Source organism: Lepisosteus platostomus, chromosome 12, assembly GCF_059453375.1.
Source record: "Lepisosteus platostomus isolate fLepPlt1 chromosome 12, fLepPlt1.hap1, whole genome shotgun sequence".
Classification (NCBI taxonomy): Eukaryota; Metazoa; Chordata; class Actinopteri; order Semionotiformes; family Lepisosteidae; genus Lepisosteus; species Lepisosteus platostomus.
The window spans coordinates 1,377,582-1,398,553 of record NC_142622.1 but is presented as its reverse complement, the minus strand read 5'-3'; the positions used below and the strand labels follow the sequence as shown (position 1 = coordinate 1,398,553).

General features: G+C 50.5%; 2 protein-coding genes across 6 annotated transcripts; one reads left to right on the top strand and one right to left on the bottom strand.

Annotated features, from left to right (window-relative positions):
* Positions 1-1,142: 1,142 nt before the first annotated feature.
* On the bottom strand, positions 1,143-12,065 carry ccdc126 (coiled-coil domain containing 126). Of its 5 annotated transcripts, none has more exons than XM_088600373.1 (3): positions 11,923-12,065; positions 6,069-6,471; positions 1,143-4,265 (listed from the first exon to the last, which is right to left on the bottom strand). In XM_088600373.1, exons 2-3 carry the CDS (start codon positions 6,301-6,303, stop codon positions 4,093-4,095), a joined length of 408 nt encoding a protein of 135 aa, XP_088456499.1. In that variant the 5' UTR covers positions 6,304-6,471; positions 11,923-12,065; the 3' UTR covers positions 1,143-4,092. The 5 variants fall into 5 exon arrangements, with proteins under 5 accessions (XP_088456499.1, XP_088456498.1, XP_088456497.1 ...); XM_088600372.1 differs by lacking the exon at positions 11,923-12,065 and adding an exon at positions 11,575-11,660; XM_088600371.1 differs by lacking the exon at positions 11,923-12,065 and adding an exon at positions 11,268-11,614.
* On the top strand, positions 11,968-19,440 carry fam221a (family with sequence similarity 221 member A). Its single transcript, XM_088600364.1, has 7 exons — positions 11,968-12,108; positions 14,117-14,290; positions 15,667-15,857; positions 16,679-16,885; positions 17,446-17,535; positions 18,601-18,689; positions 19,134-19,440. Exons 1-7 carry the CDS (start codon positions 12,044-12,046, stop codon positions 19,221-19,223), a joined length of 906 nt encoding a protein of 301 aa, XP_088456490.1. The 5' UTR covers positions 11,968-12,043; the 3' UTR covers positions 19,224-19,440.
* The last annotated feature ends 1,532 nt before the right edge of the window (positions 19,441-20,972 follow it).

The following is a 20,972-nucleotide window of genomic DNA, read 5'->3' as shown; positions in this document are numbered from 1 at the left end:
CCACTGGTCACTATATATCTTAGCACTTTGTTTGTCTCTTAATTTACTTCTCTACATTGTCTAGAAGATGTAAAAGATGCGTCAACCTCAACATCTATTTTTCATACGTAGCCTCTTCTAGGATCATATTTATTTCAATACTTACTACCAATATATTTCTTCTATAAATGACATCATATAATCTGCACTTTAATATCAACCCGAGAGAGCTAACAGATGTTGAAAGAGATTAAGTAGTTGGTGACTGAACTGCAGGTGTGTCAGTCACAGAAAGTCCAACATGATTTAATGTCAGTGGGAAGGATGTCAAACGTTATGACGACACATGCCACACAAGGGAAAACAGCATCAGGAAAGTGGTCACAGATCAAAGCTCATCGACAGGGACAGATGGACACTTCACAGGACACCTCTGTGACACAGTCACAACAAAATCTGTAAACAAAACCTGGACTTCGGAACAGTGGAAGAAAGCAATATGGCCTGATGAGCCATTTTTTACTCTTTTCCCTTCATCTGGATGGGTTTATGCTTTATTTCTTGCAAAAATAAATTACAGCTCTGAAAATAGTTACATGCGATGCATGTTATTTGAGATGATCACGTCTCTGGACATTCGTTTCTGCGGGCTTTTTGAGGTGCAAAAGCCCTTCAGCATTAACAGTTACTGTTTACATTTCCACAGGCCAGAGGCTGGGGGACTCGTTGGCCTTGTCCTCCTCTTACACTGTGACTGCCTGAACGTAGTCACAGAGGAGCGGTTTCAGGCAGGGTGTTATGTCTTCAGCCTTTCTGATGGCCTAGCTGTGGAGAACCCCCACTCTCGGTTCAAGCCTTCTTCTTCACCTGAAGAAGGCTCCACAGCCGAAACGTTGTTTCCTTTCTTCTCTTTTCAGCAGGGAATAAACCTTTATTTGTTCCTCTGCAGCCTACGCATGCTGATGCAGCTCCCTACTTCAACTACTCTCCTGCTAGAAACAGTTAATATCTTGTGTAACAGTATTCCAGGAAGGACTGAGGTCGTTCTGAAGGCAAAGGGAGGCCCAGCTCCTTTCCAATTAATATTTATATGCTGCTTAGTGTTTCCATTATTCTGTCCACCCCTTGTATACGTGTATAGTTTTGAGAAAAAAGGCAATTCATTGAAGGAAAGTAATCAAAATAGATTTATTGATTATTGAGTTCAATATCTGATGAGACCCTTTGTCTGTGTAAAAACAATGAACAGTGGTTTATCATTTGATATGAACTTGGATGCAACAAGCAAAAAAAAAATACAGAAGTGATAGAAAATTTTGAATACCTGACAAAGTTACATGGTGCTTTTCTAGGTACACATTTCAAGTGCTGCACATTTCAGAATTAACAATGGACATTTTTTTACCTTTCAACTGAGGGAAACTATACAAGACACGAGAATACAGGCTGTGAGCACTCAGAAATCAAAGAAACGCCATGCTGTGGCCTTTCCATTCATTCCACCTCCGACTAAAAACAAGGGTTACACACTACAGGAGGCCCATCGCTGATCCTGAATAGGTCTGCTGGGTTGGCTTTGTTGATGCAGTTGAAGACTTGGATCAGGTCCCTCTTAATCTTCTCAGCTGAAGACTGAAAAGATTCAGTGTTTTTATCCTATTAGGATCGAATATCCTCTGAGTCCTGGAATGGACCAGATGGATCTTCACTGCGCTGACTCCAGAGCAGTCACTCCTGAGTACCGACTGGTAAACAAATTGTTCTAAATTGTACACAGGTCTTACTATTGCATTGTACAATTTTAATATAACACCACTTCATTACAGTTCCGGACTTTCAACTATACACCCTAACAGTCTATTTGCTACCATCTATTGGTTTCCCACAATGGTAAACAAAGTAGCCTTTTCAAACTCAGCTCAAGCTGCCCATTTCAATCTATAGTTTGTTTTTGCTACCAGCTGCTCTGCACTTGTCTGCATTAAGTTATGTCATCTGCCAGATCTTTGCCCAGTCTTGAATTCTGATCCTCTGGAATTTCCTTGGCAACTTCAAAAGTCCACTTATCCTTCTACTCTATCCCCAAAGATCACTAGTCCAATAACGATGTCAGAATTCTATTTTGATCACCCCAGTCAGAGCCCTTGCCTCTCTATCATACTCCAAATATCCAGCTCTTGCTCCAGCCAGGTGCATTTTCTCGAATAGCGACTGCCTGAATTATGAGAATTAATCTGTTATGAGAAACTTTGTCAAAGGCCTTCTGAATAAACTGTGATGCATTCTCCGTGTGCCGTACTGCTGTTGCTTGCTGAAAGATCAATATTAGCCTAACCTGCATTATCCCCTAGAGTCCCTCAACTACACAAATGTTCCTGTAGGTCATTTACAATCTGCATTTGCCCAACCTTACAGGCAACAGACCGACAGGCTTCTTGCTGGTCTGAAGTTACTTGCTTCAGTTTTGTCTGTGTTTTGAACCTGCAGGACAACAAACACCAAGATCCTCAAGCCATGGACACTACTCGCTTCATTTCTTCACTTCCTGAAGTTTTCTTTCAAAGGCCAAATCTGCCAAATTAATTTCCTTACAAAAAAACTTGAGTATCTGTGCAGTTGTACTACCTCAGCAGCTTCCCAATCGACGGGCGAGACCCCTGTAGTGAGTGACCACAGTGTAACAGTGTCGCTCAACAGTCGCTGTCAGGTCCGTCACAAGACTCCCCCACAGCGGGCGAGAGTGTAAATGTAGACCGAGATCAGTGCTGCTCTCCATGACCGGCGAACGTTCTGAGTGGACGTGAGGCAGAAGACGAAGAAACCGGCTCGCCCTCTCTAGGCATCCTTCACCCTCTCTCTAAGCGATAAAGGTTAAGGCGTATGAAGCTGAATGAGTGCTCCCTGCAGTCTCGTGAAAGAGGCAGATTCTCCCCTCAGTCTTCAAAATCAGAACAACCATTACGATTCATTCATAGGTATGTATTTTCACAAATACAGTAACCCGAGACAAAAAATTGCTCAAAACATCCACTGTCACACTCCTTACAATTTGACCTTCAGAACACAGAGACCCAAGGAAAATAGCCTGTTAAGGCATGCTCTCATATTGTTTTAACAAAAAAAGTGGATATCTGCATCTCCCTTTCTACCGTGGCCTAGCCTTGATTTGAATGCTAAAGTTAATAATGCAGTACAGGCAGCGCACAGGTGAGTAATCGATATGTACAACTGGCACAGGAGAGACTGCTTCATTCCTGCAGGCGTGCGACGCCCCAGGCCGGCGGTGAGCCTGGACACACGCACACACACAAAGCCGCACGACCTGTTCTGGGTTTCTGGTTTCCAGCTGGCTGCGAAATGAGGCAACACCTGCTGGAAAGCAAGCAAGCCTCCCGCCTGGCAGCCTGGCAGAAGGGTGCAGACTCACAGAGATGCCCCGCCCCCAGCACCACATCATCCATTTTGCATTTCTACACTTATTATCAGGCACACAATGAGCACGTCATAGCGACTGCTAGACAGAGATAGTCAGGACCTTAAGGCGTTATCAGTCAGAATTGGCTGAGATTTCCAGTCTTTATAAAACAGGATTTTTTTAATATAGATGACTTTCCACGTCAGGATGTTTACAAGTTCAAAAGCACTAACAATGCCTGACCAACACCACTCCGTACGTTTCTTTTTTTTTTTAAGTTAGATAAAGCTTGCATTCCGGCGCTTTTAAGTTTGTATCAGTTTTTTTTTTTAATTAAAAACAGCCTAGCTTTCATATATAGTGCAAATAATTACATTCTTTGGGTTTTAACTCGTCTCTTACTGTACATTGTAAAGTAGATGTCTGAAGCAGGATCACGCACGATCTTGATGAAAGCCGACGACTGCCAGGCGAAGTCTTCCGCGGTGAAAAGGGGCATTAAAGTGATAAAGGCAAGTGTGTCAATGTCTCAGGGCAGAAACCGCAGATCCCGTGGATCTGCTTAGCGCTCGCTAACAGAATCCGATTTTGCTCAAATAAACCCCAGAGGAGACAGGTTCCCACGCCGAGAGTCACCCTCGGAAACGTCTGTGATGGACAGCCGGGGGGGGCGCAGTGGAAGACGCCCCCTGAGCCAGCTACCTGCCGCGGCCCGGCCTCTCCGCGGGCCCGCTGGGGAGGGGCGGGGCCGTCACGGCGCCGGTCCCGTTCGCGGCCGAGCCGTTCGCAGCGACGTCCACCTTGCCCTCCAGCCTCACCAGGCGCTGCAGGATGTCGTCCAGCAGGACCGCGATCGTCCGGCGGAGGTCGGCTGGAACACAGGGACACCGCAGGGCCGATGAAAACAAACCTCGCACAGTCCCGACGCGGGCCGCCCTGCATCCTCACGGCCCCCAGGGGATTTAGTTTACAGCTGCCTCTTAACCGGTCACTTCTCACCTCTGCTTTGCTTTTGCTCTGCAGCCATGGCTGCTGGTGCTGCTGTACATGCCATTGTGTGTCTCTGTGTCGGCCCACCAGGTCGATACATCTGTTCTGACCAGACTATCCTACTCTCCTCCCCACATGTCTGGATGGCGCCCGGACTGGCCACCATCTGAGTTGAATGCTCCATCATTGTCATGGATCCCAGAGGGACATCGTGGATATAGCTATCGTTTAGGAGGAATTTACTGGTCTACAGAGATATGCACACAGAAGATATGATGGCTGGACGGATTAATACCCTCATCGTTTCCTTTTTTAAATTGTATATATATATATGTTAGCATGCCCAAAGGGGTTGGGCAGCCAGTTGACCTTGGACCCCTAGCGTTTTTTTCTTTCCTTACTGAGGAGTTTTTGGTTCCTCTCCTCCGTTGTCTTCTGGTCTGTATTGAACAGACATGGTTGCCCCAAGGCGCTACATGAAAATAAATTGAGTTGAACTGACAGGCTTGAGAAGGCCTCCCCTTAATTCAGTCAGTGGTGCAGTTTCTCACTCCTACATCTGATCTGCTGCTTGGTGGAGCTTTCGGCACAGAACGGCTGACACACATCACCCAGAGTGGCGCCTCACTTCAGTGGTGGATGACACAGGTCCCCTCTTGTGTACAAAGTGCTTAGGGATCCTTTGGGATTCAGTCACTCTATAGAACCCAAGTAATCATTGTTGCTTTTACACCTATAGCTGAAACACGAGCCCAAAGATCTACTGAACTGAAACACCACTGTTTCAGCCTGGGACCTAAACATCAGTAAAACCACACACCAGGGAAGCACCGGCGTGGAATTCCTGGGCTGATAACGATAACCGATAATTAACAGCTTGTTGTGGCCGACTGATACCGATAACAGGTCATTTTACTTTTTTGCATTTGAAGCTCATGTCTCCGACGTCAGCTTTGATCAGGCTGTGTGTGTGTGTGTGTCAACAGCGTCATACAGAGCCGAGAAGGGAACATCAGAAGAGCAGTGGTGGCCTGGGAGAGTGTAACGGGGTTCCAAACGCTCACGTAGTCGATTGAATCCTCGATCCTCCACAGTCGAGAAGGGCTGGTCATCAAGTGCCGTAAACTCCACGATTGTGTCTGTGACTGCCCTAGCCCTCGGACTGTCCTTGGCACATTTTCTGCAATTTTCACATGCCTGCACGCTGCACTCACTACCGTTTTTGTTCACTTGCTAATGCCTCATATTCTTTAAATAAAATCACTGGAATGACGGGTTTTCAATTAGACTAATTCGATCAGTGGTATCGACAATCTTTACTCCGTTTCCTCCTCGCTGCACATTTGTCGCACATTGCGATTCCGTTGTCCTCGGCTGAAATGGTGAGAAAGTTCCCCACCGCCGACACCTTCCCTCTGCAGCAGGTGTACTGGACCCAGTCTGGTGCGTCGGAGCGCACACATGAAACACACGAGTTGCACGGACAGAAACAGGGCGCAGCCGCCTTATCGGCTGCAATCCCAGTATCAGAACGATAATAATAAATCAAATCAGAGTTTATTTATCAAATAAACTTTGATAAATAAACTGAACGGAACGATAATTTATAATAATTATAAATAATAATAATTTCCCGGAGAATAATATATCAGCCTCCGACACATCGTGCTCCCCTGCTACGTACCGTATCCAGCCATGGATGTGCCGTGCAATCCGTCTGCATTCTGGTTTTCCTCAGTCAGCACTTTGACGTATTTCCTGCTGAGATCCAGGATCTGCTCCCGTAGCTGGGCACTGCTCTGCGGCCGGGGCTGCTGAAAGGTGTACCTCATGAGCATCAGGCCCCAGGCAAAGCCGAAGAGCAGCAGCAGCACGCTGAGCTTCTGGGACATGTTTCTCCGAAGCAGAGCTCCAAGCATGGTCTTTCAGAAGGACAACCACAGAGCCGGAGCGCTGCCTGCGTGCCAAACATGAAGTCCGGTGTTCACCTCCGTGGCGGAACAGGGAACTGTGTGTTGGAGCCGGGAGCTCTCCGGGCTGCCTACCAGCTTCTAGTGTGGGATTCCCACAGGCCAAGAATGGTTCCCCTGCAAAACCAGACAAGGTTTTTAGTAAGATCTCTGAGTTTTCCCAGGTACCGGCACTGTCACAAGGACAGGGAATCTCTCCCCGTTCTTCGAGTCAATGGAGAAAAGGCTTTTAATAGCATTTCCTCATAGTTTTATACTGCTGGAGCCCCAGAGGATCTTAAAGCACTTTACACATCCTGTATAGGAGAGGACACTTCCTCCACCACTGAAACGCAGCCCCACCTGAAAGACACACAGATGTCATTCTGCACCAGTAACCCCACCTGGGAGACACACAGCAGCCATTCAGCACAGGGGGAGGAGAGAGAAACTGCTCCACCAGATGAATTAAGAAGGGACTGTAGGTAGACGCCACTTCTGTCCACTGTCCACTTCACATCTCACAGCAGTCCAGAAATGTATTTTCTCTGCTCTCTTGTTTTTAGAGGTTTTGAGAAAAAGTGGGGCAGTTTTGGAGCTTCACCTTCAGAGGAGAGTCTGGGGCCGACAGCTGGACCAGCTGGACCCGAGACCCAAGGTGCCGTATTTTTGCACAGACTGTTGAGAAACCAGTCAAACTACACTGATCGTGTGCCACCCATCTCTCCGAGAGCCACCTTGTAAGCTGCCTATGCAAAATCTCTGCAGGGGACTTGGGTGGTTTCCCAAAACCTAGTAACTGCTGTGAGCCCTGTAGCTGCAGTTACTGAGTTACTAGGTTTTGGGAAACCACCCAAGTCCCTTGCAGAGGTTTTGCATAGGCAGCTTACAAACTGAACAACACACAACTGGCTGTTCCAGAACAGGTGCGAGCAACAAAAATAACCCCAAAAATACATCAAAATAGTGTCAGATCTGCCGTTCACTACAGGACTGTGGAGAAAGACATCTTAATAACGATGATTATTCACCACCTTCCAACGATGCTCCACCCCGTTTACACATGATGTCTATACCCTTTCAAAGTGAGAATTTATCAGCGACACCAATCGCACCGATGGGTGAAAGAAGGTAAATATCTGCAAAAACTACAAAGACAAAATCTAAGACTCACACAGTAAATACACCAGCAAAAGTATCCACCCTGCCGGGTCAAGCGTAAGTAAGCGTTTGGCAGCAATAACAGCTGAGAGTCTTTTTGGACAAGTCTCTGCCAACTCTACACACTGGGATGGCGCAACAGTCACCTGTTCTCCTGTATGGCTGGTTGAGGACTGCTGACGGGCAGCAACCTTCTAGTCTCACCGAGAAGAGGACTTCCGCCTTCCAAACACTTCCGCAAGAGTGGGCCTTATTTGCAGTGGCTCGACTGCGACAGCCATCAACCAGTTCACCTGAGAAGTTCACTGCATCCGATGCAGCCCCAGAGATGCAGTGCCCCTTTTAAAGGACTGGACAACCAGATCACCTCTGTGGCGTGCCCAGCTCACAGCTCGGAGGACATGCCCGGTGTCAGCCATCGCAGCTCTGCCAGCTCACACAGGGACGTACGTCCTGCACCGTACAGCACCACCAAACCAGACAGGAAACCCCTCTTAGGAAATCACTTGTAATTCTTTCTTACACAACATCCAGGGAGTGTAAGTAGAAAGCAATCTTGCCTTACCAACACAAAGCAAGCAATGGTAACTAAATGGACAGACAGACGACAGGAGAGAGACAGGAGCACCGCCATCTGTAGCTTCCAGGGTGAACCGAGGGAGACACTGCGACTTGCCTGACTTGATACTCGCCGCCTGCACCGCAGCCTAACAAAACAAACAGACGGTCTCTTACGGTCCAAGGAAGGACAGGCTCAACTCCAGCTGCCAGGCGCCGGGGCCGGTCCAGGCTGGGGCTCTGTTCAGCGTGTGCTTTGCCTGTGCTTTCTGGTTTCCTCCCAGCTCCTACAGACTGCGTGCAGCTCCGATTGGCTGCTCTAAACTCTTTTCCAGGCACGGTGTGTGCGTGCGTGTGTGTGTTTGTGTGGGGGGGTTTCCTCAGTAAATCCACCGCTGTGCTGTAAAGGTGACGACAGGGAAACGCAGCCAGAGCCAAGCTCTGGAACTCTCTCCCCAAGGATATCAGAGTGACCTTCCCTGAACTCTTTCACATTGAGATTGAAAACATTCTTCTTTAGAAGGGCCTTTTCTAAACTGGTTCTGTTCTCTACCCCTTTGCTCCTACTGTATGCAGTACCCCCAACTACTGTCCCTTCTCTTGGTGTATTTTCATTGTGCATATCTTGTGTATATTTTTTGTTGTCATCATTCGGTAAAACCCTCTGAGAAGCCACCTTTAAAGGCGCTATATAAACTATATAAAGTTGTTATTATTAGACGAGCAAGGACATTCTCAGTTTGAGAGCACCACAGTGTGTGGAAAGACGAACGCTGGCTGACTATGTCCTGCAGGCAGTGCTGCACAGCCCCCTTGCACACGGAGGAGAGACAGCTGCAGCTCACCTTGCCTTCAGTGTGCCAAACACACCTGCAGAGCCTCTGCAAACATTTACTCTCCATCTTTGCACAGCACCTGCCAATAAACACTTTCTGAAGAAAGGCAGCCCAACTAGGAACTGTGCCCAGTTACTTACTAACCAGCCAAGACTGAATGGTGAGCAGTACTATCAAGGAGCCCCTCTGACCTCATTGCAATGCGGCATTTTTATTGCTGGGCATCAAGCCTCGTTTTATCGTGTTGCGCGTACAGTACCAGCATCTGCAGGAACACGTTTCGATCAGGGCTCGCCGAGCTGCAGCTGCTGGGATCTGTGGCAGAAGTGCTACATCATCATCAAAACCACTTGTGTAAGCAACTTCATACGTGCTGACCCATTAATAGCAACACCAACAAAAACAGAATTCAGGATGGAAACGCTAAAGAAACTTAAATATTGCTCTATCAGTGCGAGCATAAGAACACAGGAAAAATTATGCACTACTAGGCTACTCTGTTCCCGTTGGTCATTTATAGTAGATTCTCAACCAGCTGTTTCAAGGAAGTTACCAGTCAGCCTCAACATCATGGCTGGGCAATTTGTTCCAGGGAATAGACTGGGCCTACTTGTTCTCTTCCAAAGCAGGGAGTTAATTTCCATTGACAACGACATCTCAAAAGCATACCTATGTCTCCTGCTAGATGTAAGTTTGCTCACACAGCCTCCTCTGAAGCCCAGACCTTCTCCACAGCGTTCCCAGAAACACATGGACAGCCTCCAACACTCTGGAGCCCAGACCTTCTCCACAGCATTCCCAGAAACACACGGACAGCCTCCGCCACACTGGAGCCCAAACCTTCTCCACAGCGTTCCCAGAAACACACGGACAGCCTCCGCCACACTGGAGCCCAAACCTTCTCCACAGCGTTCCCAGAAACACACGGACAGCCTCCGACACACTGGAGCCCAAACCTTCTCCACAGCGTTCCCAGAAACACACGGACAGCCTCCGACACTCCCTGAGCCCAGACCTTCTCCACAGCATTCCCAGAAACACATGGACAGCCTCCAACACTCTGGAGCCCAGACCTTCTCCACAGCATTCCCAGAAACACATGGACAGCCTCCAACACTCTGGAGCCCAGACCTTCTCCACAGCATTCCCAGAAACACACGGACAGCCTCCGACACTCCCTGAGCCCAGACCTTCTCCACAGCGTTCCCAGAACCACAGGGATAGCCTCCGACACTCCGGAGCCCAGACCTTCTCCACAGCGCTCCCAGAAACAGTCCCGGGTCATGTTTTATCCGCGCTCACAGCTCCCGCCTGTCCCTCAGGGAGGACACAAGACCGGCAGCGGGAGGAAGCAGATGAGCCTTCTCTCCGAACCTCCTGGGACAGGAGCCGAGGCAACGAGCGCAGCCCGGGTCCGACCCACGCCCCACCTGTGCGGCCCTGGCAGAGACACACAGTCGCGGTGGTCTCACGCCGAGCGACAGGGCAGTGAGAACCCCCCGCCGAGAATAAAAATCACCACACAGCTCAGCCCCCTGGGGTTCGCCACACTCCTCCCGCACACAGACGTTTTTCTCCAGGAATCGACGCAAAGCTGTGGTTTTTATCACAGCTGGAATCTTAACTCCCGACGGGAGCAGTGACATTCCGAGCTGCCATCTCACGAGCAGGGAGCAGCAGGGGCGTGCTGGGCGCCGGACTTCCAGACAGGTCCAATGTCAACCCCCTTCCTCGGGTGTCCTCTGGAGCCCGTCCCCATTCAGACCGGCACAAAGGCACTGGGCCAGAGCAGCACTGCTACTGAACCCTGCGTCTCCGCGGCCTTCCGGTCTACTGTTCCTAAAGTACAAAAACCTTTTGTGTGTGGAACAAGTGCTGCAATGAACTGGCTGTCATGACCTGCAACTCGAGCCGTTCATATCCGCCGTGATGAGCTCACAACCACGGTTTTTTCCCCGTTGCCTGCTTGCAGTCGGCCGGTTGGGTCGAGGCTGGGATCGCTCAGGTGCGATGTGGGTGCCGAGACGCAGGCCAGGCAAGGCCGTTGGGGGGGGGGGTCAAAGGCCACCTGGAGGACAGGACCCCGTCTGGGCACCGGAGCTCCGCTGGCTTGTGCCTGGCGCACACCCCCGCCTCTCCAACCCCTCCAGCCCCGGCTACAGAGCGCAGGGAACGCTGCTTCACCACACCTGACAGGACCCGCTTCGCCAAAGGCTAACGGCCCCGCAGGACCGGTGGAGGAGCTCGGAATCTGCGCCTCTTCGGCACAGCAAACCGTGAGAAAGAAACACGCGTCGCTGGTGACGACCCGTGACATCGCCTCGTCAGATCGCACCAGAAGTGTCCGGACACGCCACAACTCACAGCAGGACCACTCACTTCTCCTTCCTGCCAAGAGGCAGCCGACTGTCCCCTCCTCGCCTCGCCCGCACTCCGGCACACCAACCAGGGGCCGGGCAGCAGCGGCGCTTTCCCTTACCGGACACCCGAGCCGGGCTGGGCCGAGCCGGACTGCTCTCAGCGCCCGGAGCCGGCGGACCGGAGACCCGCAGCGGGGGTGCAGCCCGCTTCTACTCGCCCTTCCCCGAGAACCCCGCCGCCTTGTAAACTCTGCCCAGTCGGATGTCCGCGGTTCCCCGTCCTGTTTCCATTCTCGCTCCTGTTTTCCCGTTACATGTGTTTATACCTCTCTCTCTCCCTCTCTCTCTCCAGGCGGCCGCTCTCGGAGCCGCCCGGCGCGCTCCCGCCTCCCGCTTCCGGTCTCGAGTCGGCCGCGGGGGGAGGTGGGAAATGTATTTTTCTCTGCGCGCTTATTAATAAATGCATCTCTGGGATCAATTTCCTTGTTACCAGAGGAATATTTTACTAAAGGGAAAAAAAAAAATCAATTTATCCTGCTCTGGAGAACCAGGCGGGCCAGAAATGTGCTCGATTTACTAAAATCAACCACTCCGATACTGCCTACAATGGAGTTTGTTTATTTTTTTCCGGGGAGTTTATTTACATGTCGCCGTGTTGTCGGGAGCGCGCTTACCTGGGTTGGGCCGGGCGTCGTCGCTAGGCAACCGCAGCAGCGCCGGGGAGACGAGACGAGCCGAGCCGAGCGAGCCGGGTCAGTCCTGCCGGCTGCTGCAGGGTTTGGGACCTGGTGAGAAATGGAGAAGATCAGCGTCTCCGGGGACGCGGCACTGGCGGTGGAGGAGTACCTGGAGTACCGGAGGTGTGTACAGCGCGTCTCCGTGCCCTGAGTGCACCGAGCGGCTTCACGGCGACCCGGCGCCGGGTACGAGTCACAGAGCCGCAGCCCGCCCCGGCCTTTCGGACGGGCTGGTGTGCGGGGTGACGGCGCACCTGCGTTATGATCCAGCTCAGGCTGGAGAGAGGCATTTGTTCAGGAGATTTAGTTCACGTTGATCTGTACGCGCAACAGTAAGACAAAATCAAACAGCCGTAGGGGGGCACTTACCTAGTTTTAGCCAGAGAATATTATTCAAGGAAGTGAGACCTACTTATTATATTGTAGCATTCTTAAAGTGCTAAAGAAAACCTCGCTTCTGATAGACGTTGTCGCACCCTTAAAAGAAACCATATGGTGCGAAGCCGGTGCTTTCGATCTAGCGTGATGACTGCGCGGAAGGATCAACAGGTGTGCAAATCATCAGGATGTCACCTGATGCGCCTGCTTCGCACTACTGAGTTTCCTTTTCACATTTCGTGAAAAACACTGATACGTCGCATATCGGTGTGCTTCAGTACTCCAGGTGTACAATTCATCAAGATGGAGTACTGAAGCACACTGATATGCGACACTTCACGAAATGTAAAAAGGAAACTCAGTACTGCGAAGCAGGCGCATCAGGTGACACCTTGAAGGAGTCTCCGTCATTACAGTTGTGGATGATTACAGAGCTCACAGGGAACATTTTTGCCACGCAAGTCGTGAAAAATACTCCAGGTGTACGAATCATCAAGATGTCACCTGATGCGCCTGCTAAGCAATTCTGAGTTTCCTTTTTACTTTTCAGAATTGCAAGCGGAGAGCTAAAGGAAAGGGTCACCTAGTTCTGTTAAAACAGGGCCGTCCCTGGGCTACAGCATGACCTCCACTCCCTGGCAGGAGGTGTGTGTTTAGTAAGCATCTGGAGATTGTTGTCAAAATGAACCGATGGACCTCTGAGCGTCCTGTTCTGCACCAGCCCGCCCGGTGACGGACATGGGAACAGTGGACAGTGTCATGACGGGTCCCCAGCTCCACAGCCGAAGTGTTCCCTGTGAGCTCTGTAATCATCCACACCTGTAATGCCGGAGGTGTGCCGCTCCAGGGCTCGTCCTGTTGAAACAACACCGGGAAGCAGGGAAGCTGATGTGATGCTCTAGCTGTGCTGTGTCTCCACATCTGCTCGGTCCCGTTTCCTGAAAATAGGAGGGCTTGTCCGCTAAACCTGGCACCTGAGCTCCGGCTTGGGTTCAGGGAATACCTGAAGGGGCTCCGAGGGGGTGTGGCAGGATCCTCGGACCTCGGAGTGAATGGGCTGTGGGACATGGTTCTGTAGCCTGGATTGCTTCCTGACGGAGAAACTGTCACTGCATGTGGCACATAGCTGGGTGCACATCCCCTTACACAGGCCCACTCTGTATGACTTGGTTTATCTCCTGAAACCAATCACTAAATCAGTGACTGAAGATAAATGAAATAGTCACCAGTTATTGGTATGGCTTGATATTTGGGTCAAACACAAACTCTTAGCCACAAAATCATCTGCATTTTCGATCTCGGCTGCCCTTCGGTTTAGAAGAATTGTTTTTCACGAACAGCGGTGGCGCAGTAGTCGGCGTTACTGCCACACAGCTCTGGGGCCCCGAGTTCAATTCCTGGGGTGCTGTATCTGCGTGGAGTTTGTATGTTCTCCCCATGTTCATCTGGGTTTCCTTTCGGTGCTCCAGACCCCTCCCACAGTCGGAAGAGAAGCTAGTAACCGGCTTCTGGGAAAACTGGCCCTGGCGTGAGTGTGTTTGTGTCTGTGTGTGACCTGCGATGGGCTATTATCCTGTCCAGGGTGAATCCCGCCTTGCGCCCGTTGCTGGCCTGGACAGGCTCCGGCTCCCCCCGGCCCTGAGTTGGATGAAGCAGTGGGATGAGGGGGTGGACAGAATCATTAGCACTGAAAGAAAGGTAACGGTGAGGAGTTCTGGGGGCCAGAAGAGTCTAACCTGAACTGTCTGTTCAGGATCGTCGGCGATGACGACGGGGGGCAGACGTTCACCCCTGAGGAGTACGAGGAGTACAAGAGGAGGGTCCTGCCTTCGCGCCTGCGGAACCGGCTGTACGTCAGCTGGGGGGTACCGGGCGGGATCGACTGCAAGCTCATTGGCCCCGAGACGCCCTGCTTCTGCACTCACAGGTGAGGCGCGCGGAGCTCGGGGGCACTGCGGTGCTGCCCGGGTGGGTCCTCGTGTCCAGCACACACGCGCGGTGCTCAGGGCTGGCCAGGGCCCGCGCGCTGGAATGTGCCTTTTCACCATTTCTTTTAAAACAAAGCAAAAAAAAAAAAAGCTCTGTGATGCAGTTACGCTTTTTGCAAGTTTGGTAAAATTGAGTCATGTTTTTTTGAAGACTTGCCCCCCTGCAGGTAAAACTATCAGCCGGGGGTCTCCAGGTCTGGTCATTGAGAGCACTAATCCCTTTTGCCTTGTGGTCAGCTCTGGTTCTTAAGAGCTCAAAGTATTGGTATTGTGACTTCTGTTCCAAATGACCTTTACGTTAACTAATTTAACGAATCACACCGTCTTTCGGATGAGGCATTAAACCAAGGTCCTGTTTCTCAGTGGTCATTAAAGATCCCCGGGTATTTCTCGATAAGAGTAGGGAGTTATCGAGGTGTCTGGGCCAAAATTCCCCCCCTCAGCTTTTACCATGGCCTCCAAATTGTCCCCATGTATGCTTGGCTTGCACTTGCCCTGCGATGGACTGGCGGCCTGCCCAGGGTGAACCCTGGCTTGTGCTCGTTGTTTGTCAGGAAGGCTGCGGATTCCCGTGACACTGTATGGTACAAAGCGGTTTGGCAAATGACATGACCTCTTTTAACTGATCACAGTTCAGGTTTCCCCGTCTTTAGCGAATGATGATTTTGAGGTTAAGGTATAAAACCTACTGGACTTTGACCAGGGTTTTTCTGCTCTGCTACAGCCAAGGCTATAACGCTGCTGAGCTCGATAAGTCCTTCACTGGCTGGATCTTCCTGTTCAGCTGTTCAAACATTTGGAAGTGCTAGAAATTCATTTATTTTGTTTATAGGTCACCAAGAGCATGCAGCCCAGGGCTGTGTCACAACACGCTCATGTTCTGCTGCTCTGGAGCCGGACATGATGAGGATCATCCGTTAGTTGTGTGCTTGGGATTGCATAGCACAGAAAGAAAACAGGGTTCAAGTCCAAGATCAGGAATGGGCAATTTTGACAATTAGTGAGTTAATTAGCCAATTAAGTGGGTAAGCAGTCCGGTCAGCTGGGATTTCCCGGTCTTATTCCAGGGGCAGTTAGAAGCCTGCTCTGAGCCCTACGGGGGCCTGGCTCTCCAGGACTGGGGATGCTCAGCCCTGTTTTAGCTATTTATTTACCACGTCTCTAATCCGTGGAGGTCTCGGGAGACTCGCAAGGGCAGTTGAGTCTGTTGCGGGTGGCAACAACAAAAAGGGGTGAAATCGTTTCGCCCCTGCGGCTCTGGCCCCGCTCTCTCGCACCCACGCCCGACGGCTCTGCCTCCGTGTCGCCGCCGCAGGTACAAGCAGCACCGGACGGACTTCGAGCGGCTCCCGGGGCTGCGGCGCCCCCTGCTGCCCTGCCGAGCGCGGGGCTGCGGCTGCGAGTCCTACCGCTACGTCCCGCGGCGCGGCTCCCAGCCCGCGCGCTGCAGCTGCAAGCACGCCGCGGAGGAGCACAGCGAGGCGCCGGGCCTGGCCTGCAGGAGGTGTACGTCCTCTTCGTTCCCCCTCGCCCCTGCTCCCCTGCCCCCGGGGGGAGACGTCCTTCCGACAGACACCGCCGTTCTTTTCAGTTCATTTTATTTTTACAAAACCCACGAGGCATATAACGTCAAAAGTGGCCTACGGGTTTTTGTCACTTGGAAGGAAATTCATAAGGAATTTCAGATGTCTGCATGGAGAAAAGAATATACTGTATGTACAAATCAAAAAACCCCGCCTGCAGCATCTAGGACATGTTTAGAATGTAGGAAATAGGGGGTCAGCCTCCTCCAAGATCAGTACATGGTAAAGGCCAGTAAGGCTCTGTGGCTCAGGATCTGCGCCTGTGGCTGGAAGGTTGCCGGTTCAAATCCCGCGGCCGGCAGAGGAATCCTGCTCCGTTGGGCCCCTGAGCAAGGCCCTTCACCCCAGCTGCTCCAGGGGCGCTGTACAATGGCAGACCCTGTGCTCTGACCCCCAGCTTCTCTCTCCCTGTCTGTGTGTCTGTGTCTCCTTGGAGAAAAAAGCTGGGGTATGCGAAAAGACGAATTCCTAATGCAAGAAATTGTATAGGGCTAATAAAGAAACATTATTATTATTATTATTATTATTATTATTATTATTATTAAAAATGGCTTCCTTTCACTCTGAAATTCACTAGTTATGCTTGAGTTCTTAAGGAAGGCCTGTATTTGCCATTAAAGCCTGGTTTCCTGAAGGGAGTGTTATTACAGTATTATTGTGGTGTAAGCTGTGCGTTACGCGCCACACCCACTCCCTCGGGCGGTAAGGGTCAGCTCACGCTCTGCGTGTCGGCCGGTCGCGCAGGTGCCTCCTGCTCGGGGTTCCGGTGCCCGTCCACCTGCGGCTGCGGCCAGCCCGGCTACGCCCACGAGACGCTGGTGGAGACGGAGGAGCAGCGGCGCGCTCGCGGCCAGCCCGTGGGGCGCCCCGTCCCCTACGCCGCCATGGGGGGCCTGACCGGGTTCAGCTCCCTGGCAGAGGGCTACCTGAGGCTGGACGCCAGCGGAGCAGGTACGGGCTCGGTGAGATAGAGGTAGTAGTTCAGGTGGGGAGCTGCGTCAGCATGCGTAGGCTGCAAAGGAACAAGTAATGGGTTTATTCCATGCTGAAAAAAAGGAGAAAGAGAACACAACGAACACAACGTTTCGGTCGTGGAGCCTTCTTCAGGTGTGAGAGAGACAGGGCAGTAGGCAAAGGTAAAGTAGCGGGAGAACAAAGGTTGGGAGGGAGGAGGAGTGAGAGGCGGGAGCAGGGGACAGAAAGAGAGGCCAATCAAGAGGTGTGAAGTCAGAATGGGTGCAGAGAGGTGTGAAATGAAACTTCCAATGAATGGAGAAAATTGGAGATAGAAGAAGTGCTGTGAGAAAGCCACCATCTTGGCTCAAAATCCTGGCCTGATGGGGGTACCCCGGAGCCAAAATGGCAACCTGTTCCCTGAAAAGGTGCAGTTGATTCTCGAAGGGAGAGGGATTCCACGTGCAGGACAGGCTGTATTGGGGTTGTATCCCCGGGTACAGAGCGGTGTTCCCGGGATACGGTTGCCATGCGTTGGTGGTGTGCTGTGCTTTCAGGTGTGCCCCCGTCCCTCGCTGTGCCACCCTCCGGGAGCGCCGCCGGTCACACGCTGGTCGAGGCTTTCGGGGCGCAGACGCCAGCCGGGGGTAAGAAATCAACACGCGTCTCGCTGCCATCAGGCAGCCCTGGGCGGGTGGCCCGCGGGTTCGCCCGGCGCCTGGAGCCCAGCTGGGCCTGAAGGCCAGGAGGGTCTCCGCAGCGGTTTGACATGAGCCCGTGTGACCTGGCGCTGGCTCACAGTCCCGGCACGGCGCTCCGGCTCCTCCACAGGACACAGTCACGGGGGATGTTCTTGGGAAGATCAGCGTTGCGCAAGTTAGAGGTGCCCTTGCGTTTGGTGAACAAATGATCGATTTGAATGTTTTAAAACACAAGAAAACGAACCCAGAACAAGGAGCAGTGTTTCCCCACAGGTGGAGCTGCGTGACTGTAGTAGATGTGCAGTAAAGACCTCGTTCACGGCAGCCATTCACGGCTGCCGCTGTCCTCCCGTATCAAACCCTCGGAAGGGCTCCTGGAAGTCATTAAGTAAGCTTCGGTCAGTTCTGCAACGGAAGTTTTGCATTGCTGCATCGCAGCTTGATGTCACAGTGGTGGACCTTGCTGCTTCACAGCGGGTTCAGTTCCGGACATGGGGGTGCTGTCTGTGTGGAGTTTGTATGTTCTCCCCATATTGGTGTGGGTTCTCTACCGTTGTTCCAGTTTCCAAAGACAACTGGCTACTGGTAAAAAAAAAAGGGCCGGTGTCTACCGCTGTGTGTCTGTGTGCCCCTGTGTGTTAATCTCGAAGGCCACGCTGCCTGCAATGCTCTGACAGAGCCCTGACATTGTCGCAGTGCCAGTGAGGGACCTGAGTCCCTGGTGGTCCTTCACTCAAGTGCACAGAGTTGGAATCATTGAGACACAGAGTGGATGACTGGGCTCCATTGCTAGGGTGCATCAGTCCATGGTGAGCCGAGTAGTTTGTGAGAGGTTTGTTGTTATGTACTGTATTTGTGCCTTCTAAAGTTGTGTAAGGCTCCGATTTATTCCTCTTTGATGCATAAATAACACCAGCACCAGAAACGGCAATAAACATGACAAATATTGAAAATAGTCAGTTATTGCAGGTCACTCGCTGTAACAGTCCTGCTTCTTTCCTTTCCACCTAGAGTTAAACTCCGGGGCGAGGCCAGTGCCAGGCTTGAGGTCGCCCGAAGAGGATGACATGGCTTACTTTGAGAGGCGTTACCAGGAAAGGGTGAGTTCTGGGCAGCGCTTCTTCTGGAGACACAGTTCAGAGCTCAGCTCTTACACCAGTACAGTGTACAAACAAGCCACCCGCTCTGCCTCGACATGTTCTCAGCTTTCCTTGTTTTGTTTGTTTTTAATCTTGCAGACCTGACGCACTGCAGAGCTAAAGGGAGATTTTTTTAAAATGAATTTCATAGATATGGCTGGGATGTTAGAGCATTTTCCAGGAAAAAAACGTTATTTCCACCATCAAGCACTAAATTTGAGATGTATCCCTGGTGAGCCTGGCTGTTTGGAAAGGCTATATATTTCCATGAGTATGAGCGAGAGGCTCCTCAGGTAGTCCCGGAGCCTGGAGCTCAGGATCAGTCAGCTTGAACGTTTTTTCTGTTTACAAACCTAGAATGTAAAGTTGATTAACTAGATGCATTCATGTGATTCACACTTGCAGCTGAAAATGGAGAAGATGGCAAATCGTCGAACGGCTCCTGCGTCTGGGGCCAAATTACCAAGTAGGACACCTCGGCAGGCGCCGAAGTAAGCTCTCCTCAGGCCTGCAGGGGGTGTGATACTTCTGCTTCACCTAGAGGATGAGAGCATTGACACTACTGGCGACGTCCAGGAGAAGTGACGAGGGTATGGGTCACCCCCAGCCAACAAATGTTCAGAGCCACTGATGCACGTTAGAGTTCAAAAGGTTTTGATTGTTATAAAGTGGAATTTTAATAAATGATTTTCTTGTGGTTTACTCATCACAATGTAATGTTTGTGTGTCAGCTTCAGATTGCGAACCTCAGCTCTTTCTTGGTCATTAATTGCGTATATTGCTTGTAGAATTGTGCAGGTCGGCTGAAGTTGCTTCACAGTGAAAAGGAGAAAGGAAAGCAAATTAATGGTGTTATTATTCGTTAGACTCAGAAACTGGAAAAAGACCTGAAATCGGAGCTACAAAACCCTGAACAGGACTGGACAGCTTTGCTGAAAACACTCAGCAGCCTAGCATCACTGAGTGGAGTCGGGCACCAGACAACTGTAGTCTGGTGGACCCCCTCTGGTGTTCCTTACCAAACTGTTACTGGAAAGGGCACTACTGGACAAATATGAACATAAATGGGAGATGGTCAAAATAAGCCCTATGACCTAGTGATAATTACAGTATTAACATAACCCCAGCTATTTTGTCCTCTGAAAATACAGGTTGCAAATACAAGAATCTGCTTCACAATCGTCTTAATTGAAGTTATCAATTATCACAGTAGTGTGTGGTGATGGTGATGGTGGTGCCTTGGTTAGGATCGTTGCCTGTCTGGTCGTTAGTAGTTCATTGATCCCAGGATCTCTCCCAGCCTGACGACGACGGAATTGCAAAGTAACAATCCAGAGATTTCGAGCAGCTCTGGTGAACTTGGGGAAAAAAAGAACCTGGACCTTGTGTGTGTAAATATTTTAAATCCATATTTACATTTATGAAGTCCTTGATGTATACTTATTCATTGGATTCCAGAAAAGATTGTGACTCCTCCTTTAAAAGATGGATGATATACCACACATTATTGTAGCTTATAGCTGTTTTTGAGGGTGATCCACCTTATCAGTCTGCAGGTAAGGATTCATTAATTTCTGTGCAGTCTGGGCTCTGGTGTCTTCTTGATTTTGTTCCATTTTGAACCCGAGTTCAACATATTCCTCATTAAAGGTGCAGTTTACAGTAGAAACCTGTTTAGAATTTTCTCAATTATGCAGCTCATTAAGTAATTAGTCTCACTGTGTACCTGACCAGTTGGAATAAAACAATTATGGTCATAGGCCTTCCAGAGACCGGGCTTGAGAGTCCTGTGAGAATTTCTCATGAAATCTGGTATTTTGTGAAGAGCGGGCTTGTGGTGTCTTACTTTGTACTGCCACAAGGGGACAGTCCTGCTCCTATGAGAGAGAGCTGCTTCTTTCAAAGGATTGGATCAAAGCAAGAGATGATTAAGAGACACCACATGTGAGGTATATTCTAGAACAGGATCGCTGGAGTTGAATTCAAGTTGTTTGTGCCTCGAAACCCACTGTCAATACTAAACAGGGTTGTACCTGATAGAAATGGAATGTGTTTTTAACTTTTTAAAAATTTAAGTGACTTTGAATATGCAGATAATGTTGTTCTATTGGATTATGCTGATGATGTTTTGTCATTTCAGAAAGTGTGTGTTGCCTCTGAAGTGGCCAATGCATGTTTGTATTTGGAAATGTTCTAGCTTGTTTGCAATTGTTTTCCAGAGCAATACGGTAGTGTAGCATTGAA

What these genes read in the sequence shown, in the direction of transcription:
- ccdc126 (XM_088600373.1), bottom strand. Translation starts at nt 6,303, where the DNA reads ATGCTTGGAGCTCTGCTTCGGAGAAACATGTCCCAGAAGCTCAGCGTG. An exon ending in CACATCCATGGCTGGATACG is followed by an intron (nt 4,266 to 6,068) that starts GTACGTAGCAGG and finishes CCTGTGTTCCAG; the next exon opens with CCGACCTCCGCCGGACGATC.
- fam221a (XM_088600364.1), top strand. Translation starts at nt 12,044, where the DNA reads ATGGAGAAGATCAGCGTCTCCGGGGACGCGGCACTGGCGGTGGAGGAG. An exon ending in GAGTACCTGGAGTACCGGAG is followed by an intron (nt 12,109 to 14,116) that starts GTGTGTACAGCG and finishes CTGTCTGTTCAG; the next exon opens with GATCGTCGGCGATGACGACG. An exon ending in GGGCCTGGCCTGCAGGAGGT is followed by an intron (nt 15,858 to 16,678) that starts GTACGTCCTCTT and finishes CCGGTCGCGCAG; the next exon opens with GTGCCTCCTGCTCGGGGTTC.